General features: G+C 42.6%; 1 protein-coding gene across 1 annotated transcript in view; it reads left to right on the top strand.

The window, feature by feature from the left end:
* The first annotated feature begins 1,619 nt into the window (after positions 1–1,619).
* The window catches only part of LOC144783879 (olfactory receptor 5F1-like), a 103,147-nt gene continuing 87,262 nt past the window's right edge, over positions 1,620–17,504 (top strand). The window contains exon 1 of the mRNA XM_078662623.1: positions 1,620–1,815. Within this exon, the coding sequence (XP_078518749.1) occupies positions 1,620–1,815 (196 nt within the window). The remainder of the gene's footprint in view (positions 1,816–17,504) is intronic.

Raw genomic sequence — 17,504 nt, forward strand, 5'->3', positions numbered from 1 at the left:
AGTTACAGAGGCCTAATCGCGAACTACTGCAAATAGCCAAATAAGGGCTCAGCACTGGGGGGGAAAAGGCCCAGCAGTTAAGGGGTTAATAGGTGCCACCCTAACTCTGTTCTCCTTCTTAATGCATATGGCGGTAGCAGGCTCCCTGGTCTGAAAGCAGAACTGACATATGGGGCAAGTCCGATGTAAGCATTGGAGGACTCCCCATTTCTCTCCACCAGTCCCCTTGCCTTATCCAGAGCCAACAGTTCCCTTCTACAGAAGGACCTCCTATCTCCTTTCTACTCTGAGGAAAAACCAGCAGCGTAGCTGGTGCTGGTCGCTTCCGGGGGCGCGGATGGGCGCAGACGGGCTTGACACAGCATCTGGTTTTAAATAGAAAGTCGGGCTGGGGAAGGAACACCAGCTAGAACGCTGACCTTACCGCGGGCCCGCTCTAACAGACGGACAACGCGTAGGAAAATGAAAAAAGTAGCAGGTAGCGTATACTAGCGAGAAAAATTAAAAGCAACAGTGCAATTCAAACAAATCACTCAGTTATTTAAACAAGCGGAACATAAGCCCCCCCGCACACAGCGGTAGCATTTAGGTGTCACAATTACCGGTGCGCGGACACAGCATCCTGTTTTAAATAGGTAGTCGGGCTGGGGGAGGAACACCAGCTAGAACGCTGACCTTACAGCGGGCCCGCTCTAGCAGATGGATACCGCGTAGGAAAGTGAAATAGTAGCAGGTAGCGTATATACTAGCGAGAAAAATTAAAAGCTACAGTGCAATTCAAACAAATCACTCAGTTATTAAAACAAACGGAACATAAGCCCCCCGCACACGGTGTCACAATTACCCTGTGACCGAACCCACAGAAGGGCAGGAACCAACGGGCGGAAGGGCAGCCAGCAGCCAAAGGGAGCCCACGAAACGCAAGGCACCAGGACCCAAAAAAGGGCAAAACGACTGACAAGCAGCGAGGGGCGACCAGAACAGGCCACAGCAACAGGCAAACCCAGGCGCACCCCAAACCAGACGCCCACAAGGGCCGACCAGGCACAACAGAAGCCCATGGGGCAGGACGGCCGGAGGCCCAGAGGACAGAGCAAAGAGGCCACAGGATGAAGGCAACATAAACCCCATGAGAGACCGCCCAAAGCGAGCCATGGCCTGGCAAGCAGACACCAACCCAGGGAGGAACCAGGGTCTACCCAGCCAAAGCAAAGGGCGGGCAGCAGTTGTAACAGAAGCCAAGGCCGCAGGTCAGCACATACAAACAAGAAATCGCTAGGCGGCATGCACCAAGGGGACAGGCTAACAGCAGATCCCCAGGAACCGACGCCCAGACACCAAACAGCAACAAGCGCTGAGAAAGAGAAAAGGCTGAAGGCCAGGGAACACCCAACCCACGGAGGAAGCCCCGAAGGACCCCCACCTCTAGAGTGCCACAGGGTGGCAGCAACCAGAAGAAAGGGGGAAGATACACCAGCCAGGGCCTCAAATGAACCCCACAGAAAGCACAAAAGCCCACTGATTCAGGAAAACCCAGACGAACTCCCATCCAGGAAAGAACCAGACTGGAACCCTGCCCACCATTGAAAGTAGACAAGACCAAGGGCACACAGGGAGGCATGGCCGGAGCCAAGATAGCCGGGAGACACGCACTGCAACCCAGAAGAGACCGGGAGGAACGGCGCCCCAGCCGCAAAGGGCTGGGCGGCAAGAGACGCAGCTCCCGGAAAGCCCGGCAGGCCAGGAGAATGCGGAAAGAGGACGACGATGACAGCCCAGCAGCCCCAACGAGACGTCCAGTGAAGAATCCAGCAGGTAAGTCCAAACACGTCCCATTCTGTCGGAAGACAGAAAAAAGAACAAGCTGCATGCTGAGCTGGTACCGCTTATGTACTCCCAGTGGGAGGAAGTGGGTTGGGTATCCCAGCATGCTCCTGTTGCTTTTTTTCTGTTGCGGAGATGGTCATCTCCACTTAGTTAAGTAATGGGACGAGGACAGGAGGTTCCTGGGGGGTAATGCATTTTCTCTAGAGAAGCCATTTTCTTCCAAGCTACCAAGGATGATTCTGGTGTTTCTCAGAGAAATCAGTTTACATTTGTGGGTCAAAGTGTTTGGTCCTTGTAGAATCCTAGTCACATCACAAGTCAAGAGTTGAGACTCTAAGGGCCATATGTATCATACTTCCGTTTTGCGAATTCCAAATAGCGAATTTTAAGGAATCGCTATTTGGAATTCGCAAAACGGTATGTATGTACAAAATCGCTATTTAATAGCGATTCCTTACCATTACTAATTTGCGATTAGCAAATTGCTAATCGCAAATTACCCATTCATTTCTAAGGGCCAGGAGGCCCATAGGAATGAAGGGGCATTTTGCGATTAGCAATTAGCTAATCGCAAATTAGGAATTTTTTCAAGGGTGCAGGGGTGTCTCAAGAACACCCTGCTGCACCCCTGAAAAAGACATTTGGGGGCATATGGCGCACATACATGCCCTAAGGGCATGTATGGGCGTCATATGGCACCTTTTGTTTTTTGGAAAAAAGATTTTTGAAAAGAATTCGCAAATTACCACCAACTAGAAGTTGGTGGTAATTTGCGAATCCTTAATGGCATTTTTTGAATATTTTTTGTTGGATACATTGCATTTAAGGAATCGCAAAATGTGCGATTCCTTAAGTGCAATCGCAAAATAAGGAATTGCAAATTTTGCTATTCCTTATTTTGCATCAAACATGTTTGATACATACCATTTGTCAAATTAGCATTCGCAAAGGCCGAAATTAGCAGAATTTCGGCCTTTGCGAATGCTAATTAGCTTGATACATATGGCCCTAAGCCTTTAGCTGAGCACTGTATTGTTCCCTTGTGGCCCGGATGGACATAGTTAGAACATTTTACAATATAAGTAAGGACTAGACATGCAGCAGCACCTTTCCCTTTGCAATAGAAGTGTTTTCTTACACACTTGAGGAGAAGGAACACAATGTAACCCATGTAAATGATGCTGTTACATGCATAGTGTGCCAAACATAGCCTCCGTTGTGAATATAAGGATTTGTGAATTTCGGACTCGGAATGCGGAATTTGAAAGCAGAGATTTTAGCTTGTGTATCTATACAATCATTAGAGCACTTGACATTTAATGCAGACAGTGACTGAAAAGTGGGCTGTTCCCTGTGTTCAATTCTGTGATTTTCTGCAACGAATCTTTTGAAATTCTGACATATAGCTGTATATATGACATTTACAATACTAACAGCCTAATAAAGCTGTGGATGGTGGCTAGATACATTTATTTAGCTGCAGCGACAAAGCAGTTATATTTTCTCCTTTGTAACATAAAGAGAGAATTTTCAGAATTATTGATGCATATCAGCCAGCTCTTGGACCACATGCTCTCTAGACTACAGAACTGTATTGTGTGAGAACCCTTGTGTCTCCAAATCATGTTTCTGAAGCCAATACATTGGGTGTCATTCAGTCTACTAATAACACCTTAGTAATCACTGTTACACATATGCTATAACTGGTGCTAGCAAACTTTTGTGCATGTAGGGTGAGCATGAGAGGTGTGTGGTCAGGGGTGCACAGGCTTGTACAAAATGGGTGCAGAGGTTTCAGAGTGGCTTCTGGGGAACAGCCCAACTGAGTAGTTGCAGAATGTCAAAATGTTCCCTCTTAAAAACAGATGAATGCTTCCTCAGCACCACACCAGAGATGTCTCACCTGTAATCAAGTACTCAACGTTGAACCCATTGGAATCGTGATTGTATTTGCAGGTGCTCTTGCTCTTCGAATCGATAAACGTCTCTGACTTTAATGCCTGATCGCCTTTCAGTACCTAGCATGAGAAGTGAATAATAAGGTTAGGGTTATCTGCACATTAACTGAATACATTAATGCATTATTAATACAATAAAGTCATAAATGTCTATTGCTCAGTTTTGATTTCCTTTATTTGATTATTGAGACATATGCGTTGTTACAGTGCTTTGAGGGCAAAAGTAGTAGAACAGACAGCAACACTGACTCATTCCTCTGGACACCTCAACATGTTGCAATATAATTGCATAAACCCTTGCCCTGGCTACAGAGGCTTAATATTCAACCATTTCCCATCTCCAAACTTCTCCCCCAGTACTCACACCTCCAAAGTGCCCCCTCCATGAGTCTCCTGTCCACCTGATTCAGTTCCTTGTTGCATCAAAAGCCAGATGTTCACTTTCAATTGTTCATGTCATTCTCTTCAAGAAGTAGGATTTATGTGGTATTTTCAGTTATTGACCAACTCTTATAAGCCAGTGCATTTGTAGGCAAACTGTTCTGCTAAATGCAGTGTACACACCCAGCAGTTGCGTGAGGCTCTGGCACCACATCCATCCTTTGAGTGGTTTTGCAAGGCAGTGAGGCGTGTTACTGGTGAGTCAGAAGTATATCAAAGCGTGCCTCATTGTGCCTAAATATGCAAAAGAAACAATTGCAAAAAGAACAAAACAGTGCAACACCAACTCCAAGATGGTTGGACGTTCCGTTGCAAGCTGTCACTAATTGTAAGATGCTTTTTATGCATTTGCATGATTAAGTTTGTATTTCCATGATCTTTTTTTAAAGTAATAGTCATAATTAACAAAAATGTAACGTTGGGCTGGAAATGTGGGGTGCTGTTGGCACCATCTACATGAACGCACATACAGCCCCCACTAATGATCACAACTCAATCCTATTAATTTAATCACCACATAGAAACTGGAGTGAATGCGCAGAATGGTTTCCTTGAGCACATTATACTAAACCCAATAATTATGTACTTACCACTATCCATGGGTTCCGGTGCAGAGAGCTGTCCAGCGTAAAGCATGTCACCAAGTCAGTATTGGTAAGCAGTGTGTGTGTATGTTTGTGAGTATATGGGTGTATGTGTGCGTGTGTGTGTGTATATATATATATATATATATATATATATATATATATATATATATATATATATATATATATGTGTGTGTGTGAGTGTGTACATATATATATATGTATGTGTGTGTGAGTGTATATATAAAATATTGCCGTAAATCGGCTAAACAAATACACAATCAAATACATGATGTTTTCTGGAGAACAAAAAATTCCATAAAAACGTGTGCATCCCAGAAAACATCATGTATTTGATTATGTATTTGTTTAGCCGATTTACGGCAAGATTTTATTGAGTTTAGAATTACAAATGCAGAGTAATTTTGCCTGTAGAATAAGTATAAAATGTTTTGCTTGTTTTGCAAATTCCAATATGGCGCCCGTAGACTGTGAACGGGCAGTCCTTTCTCAGTTTCCTCATGAAATCACGCATTGCGCTTAAAATGGTTCCTGTGCAACATTTCTGTTGTCACATTGATAAAGGGCTTGACCCGAAACGCGTCTGTAAAGGAACAATAAAGGAACACTGTAATATACCCCGCGAGTGCTGCTACTTCTTTCTCGGTTGGGAGAGGAGATTTGGAGCAGGCATATATGTTATGTTATGTTACGTGGATTTGTACTGCGCACAGCTGCCCCAGCTAAGGGGCGTCCCGGCGCACGGCAAGGTACCACGCAACAACCACAAGAAACACAACAGCTAAGAGAAAGAACCAAGTTAAAATAGAAAAGTTTTGATAGCCCTGCGAAAGGACAGGAGGTCTTCCAACAACCGGATCCCCACCGGAAGGGAGTTCCACAATTCGGCTGCTTTGACCCGGAAAGAACGGCCACCAACCCGGCACAGCTTGTATCTGGGAGTAATCGTAAGAGCTTGGCCCAGAGATCTCAAATGCCGGGTGGGGACGTACCGGGTCAGAAGGTCCATAAGAGTTTGAGGAGCCGTACCATTTAAAATCTTGAAGGCTAGACACAGTACCTTGAAATGAATTCTTGCCCTGACTGGCAACCAGTGCAGAGCTTTCAAGGTACTGGAAACAGGACAGAATCGAGGGAGACCAACAATTGCCCTAGCAGCGGCATTCTGCACCCGCTGAAGGCGGGTGATTTCGGCCTGGTTAGCGCCCACCAGAAGGGAGCTGGCATAATCCAGGCGTGATATAACAGTCGCCTGTATAACCAGCTGCCGGGTGCGGGAATCAAAAAACTTCAAGACTGGGCGCAGGGTCCGGAGAATTCCAAAACAGCAAGCAGCCGTTTTCTTTGTGTGCCCCTCAAAACTGAGAGTAGGATCCATCCACACTCCCAGGTTTTTCAATTCCGTCACCGGAAGAGGGGCCGGCCCAAGCTCCGGAGGCCACCACCTGTCCCCCCAGAGATCCGCCCGTCTACCGACGATCATGACCTCGGTTTTCTTCGCGTTGAGCTGGAGACAGTTGGTCTTCATCCAGCTTGCCACCGCCCTGAGTCCACTCTGAAACCTGGGGGCGTCCTGTTCTACGTCCCCGCTGATCGTAACCGCTAGCTGGGTGTCATCGGCATATGACACCATGGTCATACCCCATTGCCTGACAACCTCAGCTAGCGGTCTCACGTATAGATTGAACAACGTGGGGCTCAGCGAGGATCCCTGCGGCACTCCCTGTTTCAGAGGATGGAACTTGGACTGGATATGTATTATTTATAATTGTTTAGAAATGTTTATGATTGTTATATGTACCATTATTGTAAGAAGATATTAGTATATTTTGTAGACATTTTTATAGTAGGGTTTTAGCTATTATTGAGAGGGTAGGGTTTTAGCTATTATTGACAGATATTCTAATCCTCTAGTTGTAGGGTATAGTGTGACTTGACTTTGCAGTAGTCGGAACATTTGTTTAGTTTGTTTACTTAGTTTTGGACCAATTTGGGTCACTGATTGTTCCATTCTTAGTTCTTGATAGCTTTGTTCTTTTATCAAAGCTTGTAGTAGGTTATGGAATGTGGGTCTGGTTCTGCTTGTGGTAGCTTGGAAAGCATTATGCCACCCTTCTACACTGTTGTTGGTTTTTGACTCTTGGTTTAAAGTACTAAGATAGACATTCCACCAAGGGATTTGGAATTTGGGTTGGCGTCGATGTCCAGATCTGTGCAACCTTCCCACCCAAGTATCTTCGAAATAATCCAGTAATGGGGTTAGTTTATCTTCATTTCTCTTGTAATATGTGCTGTCAATTAATAAATTATAGTTTTCCGCTACATCGGTAACAGGAACGTAGGCCAGTGCTATCAATTTTTTAATTTGATAGGCAAAGGTGCTATCTGTTGAGTACAAAATACTTAAAGTAGATTTTTGGAGATGTCTCCATATGCTCTGATTGAAATGATAGTAACAACCCTGGATTGCTGTGTGGGGAAATATTTTCAAAATGCTATTAATCATAGCTAATTCGAAATCAATAATTATTTTTTCTGGAAAATAATTATTGATTTCATTTTTGAGAACATTTAATATTTCTGTGTAAGTGTTTTGCTGTTTGTTTGGTAGCAAACAGTAAATGAAAGGGATGTTATAGTTATGGTATAACCCGTGGATGGAATATAGTTGATAAAAAGGTTTTGGGCATGGTTTAAATGTTCCATCCATCATCCATTGGGGACACTGTTGGATTTTTCTTAAATTACTTGCAGTTGCAAACATTATGATTCTGTTTGTACTGCTTTCATTGTCAAAAAGGATACATTTGTCTTTATTGTGTGTGATGGACATTTCTGGTGAAATAATAATTTCCTCAAAAGTAGTAGGGTTGGGTGGAGTTGTGGAAGTGCATCTTTTAGTGTATGCAATTGTGCGTTTTAGTGAGTCAATAGAGGGTAGTTGACCTGAAGCATGGGCTGGGACTTTTAACAGTTCCTCTTTAAGGATTTGTGTTGTTGGTCTATCACTTTGTGTGCTAGCAGTCTTTATACTTTCTAAAGCATCTCTTATTTCAATTTCTGTGACATTGGGGGGATGATTGTGTTCCCTGGTAAATAGCACATTAGTTTCCTCTGTAGTAGCCCTTCCATAACATTTGTTTGAGTAATATTTTGTACATTTCCAGAAAACTTTTCTACCACTTTGTCTTTCCTGACTATAAACATAACCCATATAACATAACAGTAATTTATTTTTCTGTGAAATTACAAATTCTGCACCTTCTGTCATTTTGTTTTACTTGTTCTAGGAAAGAGTAGAAAGAAACAAAATCAAATAACATATATTTCACTTAGTGGTGCAAACATAATTAATGTTGTATTTATACTTACGTTTACTAAAAGTAGTAATCACAAATGCAGAACTGTATTTTGAAGGACTTTCTTGTATGTATTTCTTTATTTACTGTTGGTAGGAAAATATAGAAATGCTAAGTTAATGTTTATACATAACACACGTTTTTCCTAGGAGAAAGCAGTTTTTTAATTTGCTTAGTACTACATTTGATGTGAACATTACATATACTTACTTGTTTAAATAGTTGAGTTGTAGTATTTGGTGGAGTACATCAAGGTAGTCAAGTTTAGATCTGTAGAGAAGATAGAATAAATACATGTCACATATTATAAAATTTATTTTTTACCGTTGGGAAATTGGAAATATTTAAAAGTATACTAACTTCTAAATATGTACTTTTCTTTGCGGTAGGTAGAATAGATGAATGATGTATTCACAATATCTGTAGAGGAAATATAAAATACATAACATGGTGTTAAGAACATAGTTCTTGTTTTTTTCTGAAGTTTTAGACTAATTGATGTATACTTACATTTTTTACAAGGGTAGTCTTGTCTTTTGGTATAGTTGATGTAGGATGTTTTTATTGGATCTGTAGGGAAGATGTAATATGCAAGATATGTTGTTTAGAAACTAGCATTTTAAATTTTGGTTGTTTAATAACAAAAACATATATACTTACATGTTTAATTAGTGTAGTTCTATACATTTGTAGTGTTGAAATCGGAAAATCGCTGAATATCTGTGAATAAAATGTTTTAAGTAAAGTATGAATCTTGTGAAATAGTGTTTAAAAACAGCTGTTGTTGTAGAACAGAGCATTAATATATACTTACTATCTTATTTTGCAGGGGAAGAAATAGGAGCAGGTATTAGGATTTTGTTTGTGGTAGTTTCTATCAGAAAAGTAGGAGGAGATAAAAATTACATAAAGGGAAGAGTTAGGAGATATAAGTAAAATAGTAGACTACTAATTTAGATTTTTAAATAATGCAATGTAACTTACTTGAATGATTAGCTAGTGAGCTGGATCTTTAAAGATGTTTGTTCAGGAACAAAATCTTCATAGTGTTGGCATCTTCTTTCTATAGAGTTAGCAGCAGCAAATGGTAGAATGGATTTATCCCTTTTATAGTATGTGTATTTTGTGTGCTTGGATTTGATTGGTTGTAGGATGAAAGGAAGAATTGTATAGGCTAGTTTGAATTTTTTTTAAGTTCATTGGTGTGTTTGTTGATGTGAGAATGGTGGTATGTGGTGGTTTCCACATTAAAGCAGGTTAGTTGTTAAATAAAATAGATGTGTAAGTATAAAAATATAATGAAAATTTGAGTTACATGTAAAGATTCTTTTTCAAATGATATAACGAATTTAATATAATGTATATGAAATGATGATAAATAGTAATGTTATAAAAGTAACAGGTATTATATGTAAAATGTTTTTTGTATAGAGCAATGACTTTTATAGACGAGTAATATGGTATTTTAGACATGAAAGGGTACAAAAACTAACTCGATATTTCTTTAGAAACGATATTTTTGTACTCTATATTTTAGTAGTCGATATTTTGGTAGTGTTAGGTGTAATTTCATGAACAACGATATATTAGTAGTCGATATTTAATAAGACGATATTTATGTACTCGATATTCTAAGTACTCGATATTTTGTAGTCGATATTTTTGTATTTTGTGTAATAAGTATACAAAGTCGATATTTTTGTAGTCGATAATTATTCAACGATATTATTGCTAGTCGATAATGTGACCGTCGATAATATTTCAGTGATCCCATTGCGACGACTGTGGAAAATTGGCAGCGATCAGTGTTAGCATTTAGCTGAAGCCGTCTTGTTTCTGGTAGCCATTTTGTCTTCCATGTGCTCACCATGTGCTCTCTCCTTCTTCATTGTCGTTTACCCTTGTGCTCTGCTTAGAGGACTAGCTATACTTAAACTCTGCCACTCTGCACATGCGGAGAGGAATCTGTAAATTGTTTTAGTCTGTAACTGTCAGGTTGTTTCTACCGGAGTCAGCACACTGCTAGCTCCTTCCTTACTGTTGACTGTGCATTTCTGTATGACCATTTAAGTATGTAACTCTCCTATGTGTACTTGTACTGCCTTCTTTTGAGCTCCTATGTGGGTATAAAAGACCCATGGTTCTTCTACTCCTTGTACTACTTCATACACTACCGAAGGGTGTTGTGTAAATGTAGTTCCACCTCACGAGGTTTAAAAAATATTTCCTTTAACCTTTCAACTTCCGTGCCAACTTCTATTTACTGGTCTGAGGACTTGCGTGCAGAGAAGGGTGAACCCCTAGCACTGGTAGGCCTGGCTGAGGCCCACCTCTACAGATTGGCGCCCAACCAAAGTGGGGCTCATCGGCAACTCGGATGCCCGAAGGAGTGGTCGAAATGAAGGATTGGAATCTCACTGCGGGCGATCAATGCCCGAGGAGACCAGCGTCTTCGCACCCACAGTGTTTTTCCTCTCTTTCTGATCTGATCCTCCAGGTGTTGCCGCTCCTCTACTGAGATCTCTTCTGGTGTTCGCCGTGCAGAGACCATTTGGTCAATTCAGAACTTGGCAGTTGGAATCTGGAGACCTATGTATGGTAAGGTCACTTGATGCGACAATATGTATATGGAATATGAAGTTGGCCAACATATGGAATGTATGTAGATATATAAATTGCAATTTATATAGGTAGGTCATGAGGAGATTTTTTTGTCTAATCTATGAAGTATATGTAACGGCACACTTTGCTTTAAGTGCCACTGCTCTATAATATTGTATATTTTACAATATTTTTGAGCATGCCTGTTTTAAGCACACTTCGTAGAATGTGTTGCTTCTGTAGCGGTACCGATGTAAGTATTGAGAGGACACAGTTGGCTCCCCCCGAGGGGACACCTAAAAGGGATAAAAACCGATATATATATTAAAAATGGTATTTCTTCTATAATGTACAGTACGTTATGGAATAAATATACTAGCAAGGATCCTGAGTTGTGCTGGCCTATGCATGGGTCATTTGATCTTTAGAAGATTCGGTATGTGGAACAATGTATGTTTAAGTGTAAGAGTCGACAAGACATGTTTGACTGTGTACAAATGTGGGAGAAAGAAAGGCGTGAACAAATGAGAAGAGAGCAAACTTTACTACACAAGGAACAATGCAAAAGTATCCATGCGAAAGCACTGGAATTGAAAAATAAAGAAATGAAGGAGATAAAGGAAAGGGAAGATAGGGAGCGTTGTTTACAGGTAAATGGCCAAAACCCTATCCGGCCCCCCTTTATCCTCTCCTTATTAAACCACAGGATGATTCCTTTTTGCTAGACCGTTCTCCGCCTCCATATACCTTTCCCTCTGCTCCTACTCATGATTCTGATGATGATGATCCTCCTTCAGATCAGGATAATTTGCAATAGACTCGCTCTATGCTGACCGCTGAACGTGCGGCTGACCTTAGATCTGCTGCCCGTAGAGCTGTTCGTAATGATATTTCTGCTTCTGATCTTTTGGCTGACATACAACAATGGCAGGAAAGGGAGCAGTGATATTTTGCAGAAATTTTTGCCACAGAATTAATTGAACGGTTTAGGAAATATTCCACAGAGTTAGAACCTGATGAAATAGCAAGGGATTATAAGCAGTTGCGTGACGGTCTTTTTCTCCTCCCTCAGGTGGCTGATTTTTTTAGACGCATGGTTAAACTGCGAGCTGATGTATTCTGTTTGCGAGAGGAGAAAAAGGTGGCTGCCGCAGTTGCACAAACACTCCAGACCACTTAACTGCACGCTGATGCTTCAGAGACAGATAAGAATGTTGTAGTTTATGGGAAACCCATGCGGGAAGCCGCTCCTTTGTATGTTCTCCTAAGGGTGCGGGGACGAGTGATAAGAAAGATTCTACTGATGCGAAGGGTTATTTTATTTATAATTGGGTTTATACACCATGGAGTCGAGCAGATGTCATGGCTCTTAAAGCTGCTTTGCCTGACCCGCGCAAAAATCTGGCCGCTTTTTATGAGGAAGTTGAAGGAGCTATTAGTTCTTGTACCATGACCGTATCTGATATTGACATGTATTTGGGCTGATTTTACCCCCGATATGTGGAGAACTATTCGTAGAGTCGATGACCATACAACTTTTGGAGTTGTTTGGAAGGAGCTGGAAAGGATTGATGTGGAAAGGGAACCTGCACAGAAACTGCACCAAGTGATTTTAGATCTTCCAAAAGCCATTGTAGTTAAATTAAAAACACTCATTCCTCCTAAAAAGATAGATTGGACTATTTTAGCATCTGCAAGCAAAAGGCAGATGAATCGGTCTTTGATTTCTTTCCTCGTTTTGAGGAAGCGTTCCACGACTTTAGTGGCCAGTCAGATGACACAGGCAGGCATCTGTTTGTTGACAAATTTGTCGCGAACATGTTGCCAGGAATAGCTAGTCACCTAAAGGCCAGCGAGAGTTCATGGACTACATCTTCCCCAGTCTCTCTTTTGACTATGGCTCAGTATTATGAACAACAGGAATTAGAAGCTAAGGGAAATGAGGATAAGAAGAATAAGGAGTTGAAAACTAAGGTTATGATAGCTCAGGTTTATGGCCCCTCTTAAGGAAATAGTGGTCGAGGCGGACGTGCAATGTATCGTTCTGGTGCGCCCTCTTTTCCCCAAGCTACTTTGTCTATTGATGTTATGTTATGTTAATAAAAATCTTATTAAGCGCACTATCACCGGTTGGTTTCTTGGTGCTGGAATAGACAGTAACATAATCAGGGACATGGAATGGAGGGTTATTGATATGCTTGTCTGTAGAGCCAGGTCTTTAAAGCTTTCCGAAATGAGAGGAGGTCCTGGCAGGTCCGAATCTCAAGAGGGAAGGTGTTCCACAGACGAGGAGCCAAAGTGGCAAACCTGCGGCCGCCAGAGCGCTTACATTTAAAAGAGGGTATCTGAAGGAGGCCAAGATAGGATGAGCGGAGTTTGCGAGACGGTACGTACTTTGTGATAAGTTGGTCCATTAATTGTGGGGCTTTTGCAATGTAATGATTTGAAAATCATGCATCCTGTTTTAAAGGTACAACGTTGGATCACCGGAAGCCAATGGAGTTTCATAAGTAGAGGGGTAGCTGAATGCCATCTGGGTTGATTCAAAATCAATCTGGCGGCATAGTTCTGCACCGTCTGGAGGCGTGTCGACAGATAGAGGGGGAGGCCTAGGTAAATGGAATTCGCATAATCCAGATGGGACAATACGGTGGCGATCACTACCTGGGTGATTGCCTCCAAGGTGAGAAGACGCCGAACCTTCTGGAGTTTTTTAATTGAATAAAACACTTAGAGACCACCTGGCCCACTTGGGCTTTCAGCGAAAGATCGCAGTCCACAGTGACCCCAAGCGTCTTTGCCGACAGTGAGGGGGTCGGGGCTTGACCCAAGTCTGACGGCCAGTAGTGGGGGCCCCAGTGTTTGATGCTGTCTCCAGTGAGGACTAGCTCAGTTTTTCCCAGGTTTAATTTCAACTGGTTTTGGTCCATCCAGGCTTGGATGTTCCTCATGGTCGATTGAAAATTCCGGAAAGAGGTTTCAGAATTATCAATCGTGAACAGCAGCTGTAAATCGTCTGCGTAGTTAAACACCATCACCTGCTCATCTCTGAGGGCCTGAATCAATGGGAGAATGTAGAGGTTAAACAGGTGAGATGACAGGGAAGAACCCTGTGGAACTCCGCATGTGATGGACTGTTTGGTGCCGACTAGCTCTCCAAGCCGGACTGCCTGAGAGCTGTTCTCCAAGAAGGACATCAGCCAGCGAGCCGCAGTGCCCCGGACGCCAGCCTTTCTGACACGGTCGATCAAGATGGTGTGATCGACCGTGTCAAATGCGGCCGACAAGTCCAGGAGCACCAGTGCCTGGGGAGAACGCCTGTCTGCACAGTCCCGAAGGGTATCCAGGACTGTGGTTACCACTGCCTCTGTTGAGTGGGCAGGCCGGAACCTGGCTTGATGGGGTTCAAAGCAGCCGGATTCCTCAGTGCGCTTACTGCAGGGAGATCGGACATTGGGCTTTTGAATGTGTTCGTTCGCGCCCTCTGCAGTACCAGCGTGGTCGGGGACAAATGAGAGGTCGCCTAGGGACCCCAGGGCATAAGGGAGGTATGGATGATCGTGCTAGATTTGAGACTGTAGGGCGTCCTCCAAATTCTACTAATACGTTTGATTGGCATAATCAATATCAAATATCTGACTATTTGACTTCGGATTTGAGGGACTCGGCTTATGCATAGTAATGCCTAGGATGGGGTAAGGAACCAGTTGAAGATCCAGTCGATCAGAAGGGTCCCTTTGTCCAAGCACGTGTTTTGGGTTATACTGATCGGTTACTGGTTGATACAGGAGCCACACGTAGCGCCTTGTCTAAACAATTGGTTCCAAGGGCTCCCCTGTCTGGCTTAACCATTACATTGATAGGTTTTGATGGGACACCTTCACTTAGCCCACTGTCACAACCACTTGCATTCAATGTTGATACATTTACTGCTCCGTGTCCATTTCTGCTTTCCCCTAACACACCAGACAATACTGTGGGTCTTGATATGCTCAAGCATTTTAGGGCTACGATATGTTGCTCCCCAGAAGGTGTATGTGTTATTTTGAATTATAACTATCCGGTGGTTCAGAAGTCCTGTGTCCTTGGGGAAGATATTGCATTGGCTTCACTCTCTAGTACTCTGTGGGCCACTTTGGACACTGATGTAGGGCAAATGGATATTCTATCAGTGCACATTAGTGTCAAGGAGGAAGCTTCATTGCCACGATTGCCTCAATACAAAATTTCTCGAGAAGGTGAAGAGGCACTTGTACGTATTGTTCATGATCTGATTAAAGTGGGGGTTGTGGAAGAAGTCCCTTATAATGTTTGCAATAGCCCTATTCTGCCTATTTTGAAGAAAGACACTGATACTAAAATCTACAGGTTTATCATTGATTTATGAGAGGTTAACAAGATTGTAGTACCACAATACCCAGTGGTTTCTGATACTACGACACGTCTTACTTTGGTTCCTCCGATGGCTACTACCTTCACCAGGATTGATTTGAAGAACGCTTTCTTTTCAATTCCTATTATTCCTGACAGCCGATATTTATTCGGCTTCACTTTGAATAATCGATCCTATAGATTCTGTAGAGTTCCTCAGGGGTATACCGAGAGTCCTAGTATTTACAGCCAAGCATTGAAAAGACAGTTTGATTCTTTCCCTTTACCCATGGGGCTGGCTCTCATACAATATGTCTATGACATTTTGTTGGCAGCTGATACGCCCGAACAGTGTGAAGAATGCACACTGTCTTTGCTTTCATTCCTTGCATCACACCATCACAAAGTTTCACAGAAGAAATTGCAGTATTGTATGCCGAAGGTGACTTATTTGGGTTATCTTCTGTCTAAGGAAGGACGTGCACTTACACCAGATCGCATTCAAGCTACTTTAGACACACCAGTGCCCCGTACTCAGAAAGATGTCCGTGCATTCATTGTTCTTACCTCTTTTTGTGGGCAATGGATTTTAGGCTTTTCACATATTGTTAAACCTTTGTTGACTCTTCTGACTAAAGACACCCCAATGCCCCTTCCATGGATGACTGAATGCCAGAATGCTTTCCCAACAGTTGCATCAAGCTCTTTGTTCTGCACCAGTATTAGGCACTACAGATTACACTAAGACTTTTACACTCTATGTACATGAGAGAGATGGGTGTGCATTGTCAGTTTTAGTGCAGGCACACTGTGACAAGCAACGTCCTTGTGCATATTTTTCAGCTGTTCTTGATCCAGTTGCCCATGCATTGCCTGGGTGCTCCCGCTCTCTTGCAGCGGCAGCTGTGTCTATACGTCAGAGTAAAGGGATAGTTTTGTCACACAGATTATTGGTGTTAGTACCCCATGCAGTTGATGCCCTTCTGAACTAAACCAAAACGCAGTACTTAACTAGTGCTTGTTTGACAGGATATGAATTGACACCTTTGGCTCCTCATATCACCTTGAAAAGATGTTCAACCCTGAATTCAGCTACTTTGTTGCCATATCCAGCAACTCAGTCTCAGTCACAGGAGTCTCATGATTGTATATTGCTTACTGAGGAACAGACAACGGGTCGTGCCGATTTGCAAGATACGCTCCTCTCAAATGTTGATGGGCAATTGTGGGTTGATGGGTCTTGTTTGAAGTTACCAGATGGCACGACATCAGCTGCATATGCGATTACAACACTTCAGACGGTAGTTGAGACAGCTCGTATCCCACAGAAGTCAGCTCAGGCAGCAGAGTTAATAGCTTTGACACGAGCGTGTGAACTCAGTACTGACTTGTCTGTGAACATTTATACAGATAGCCGCTATGCTTTTGGAGTGGCTCATGATTTTGGGTTACTCTGGAAGGAGAGAGGCTTTCCTACATCCCACGGGATGCAAATAATGCATGGAGAGTTGGTGCATAATCTTTTGACTGCCTTGACATAACCAAAGAAAAAAGCAATTGTTAAATGTAGTGCACACAAGAAAGTGACTGATAAAATAGGACAAGGCGATGCCTTTGCAGATCACACAGCTCATGAGACTGCAATGCAGCAAAGTACTACATCCATGTATGTAGTGAAGTCACAGGTCGAACAATGGCATGATGTTGGGCAGCAAGTGCTAGACATGAAGAGATCTGCTTCCGCTGAAGAACTAGAGCAATGGTCCAAGGAAGGAACATTAGACAATGATGGCTGCTGGAGGAATAAAGAGATGACCAAGTGGAAACTGCCCACAGCCTATTTACAACCTATGATTCACATGGCACATGGGCCGGCACATGCTGGAGCTTCCTTAATAACGAAATTGCTCACGCAAGTTTGGGAGCATCCAGAGATTGCCGATACAGCTAAAAAGACAGTACAGTCCTGCTTGATTTGCCTCCAGTATAATCCTGGTAAAGGGACACAAACTCCTACAGGAAGGTTTGCTATACCAACTGCACCTTTTGAAGTTTTGCAAATGGATTATATTCAGCTTGAACGCTGCAATAATCTAAAATATGTTTTAGGAGTGGTATGTGCCTTCAGTAAGTGGATAGAGGCGTACCCTACAAAAGATAATACAGCTCTGACCATAGCAAAGGTGCTTCTGAAAGAATTCTTCCCCAGATTCGGTGTTTGCAAACTTTTATGGAGTGATAACGGACCCCATTTTGTTGGGCAAGTTGTTGAATATGTCCTGAAAGGATTAGGGATCAAAAAGACGTTTCATGCAGTTTTTCATCCACAATCAGCAGGGCTA

Source organism: Lissotriton helveticus, chromosome 10 (genome assembly GCF_964261635.1).
Source record: "Lissotriton helveticus chromosome 10, aLisHel1.1, whole genome shotgun sequence".
NCBI lineage: Eukaryota > Metazoa > Chordata > Amphibia > Caudata > Salamandridae > Lissotriton > Lissotriton helveticus.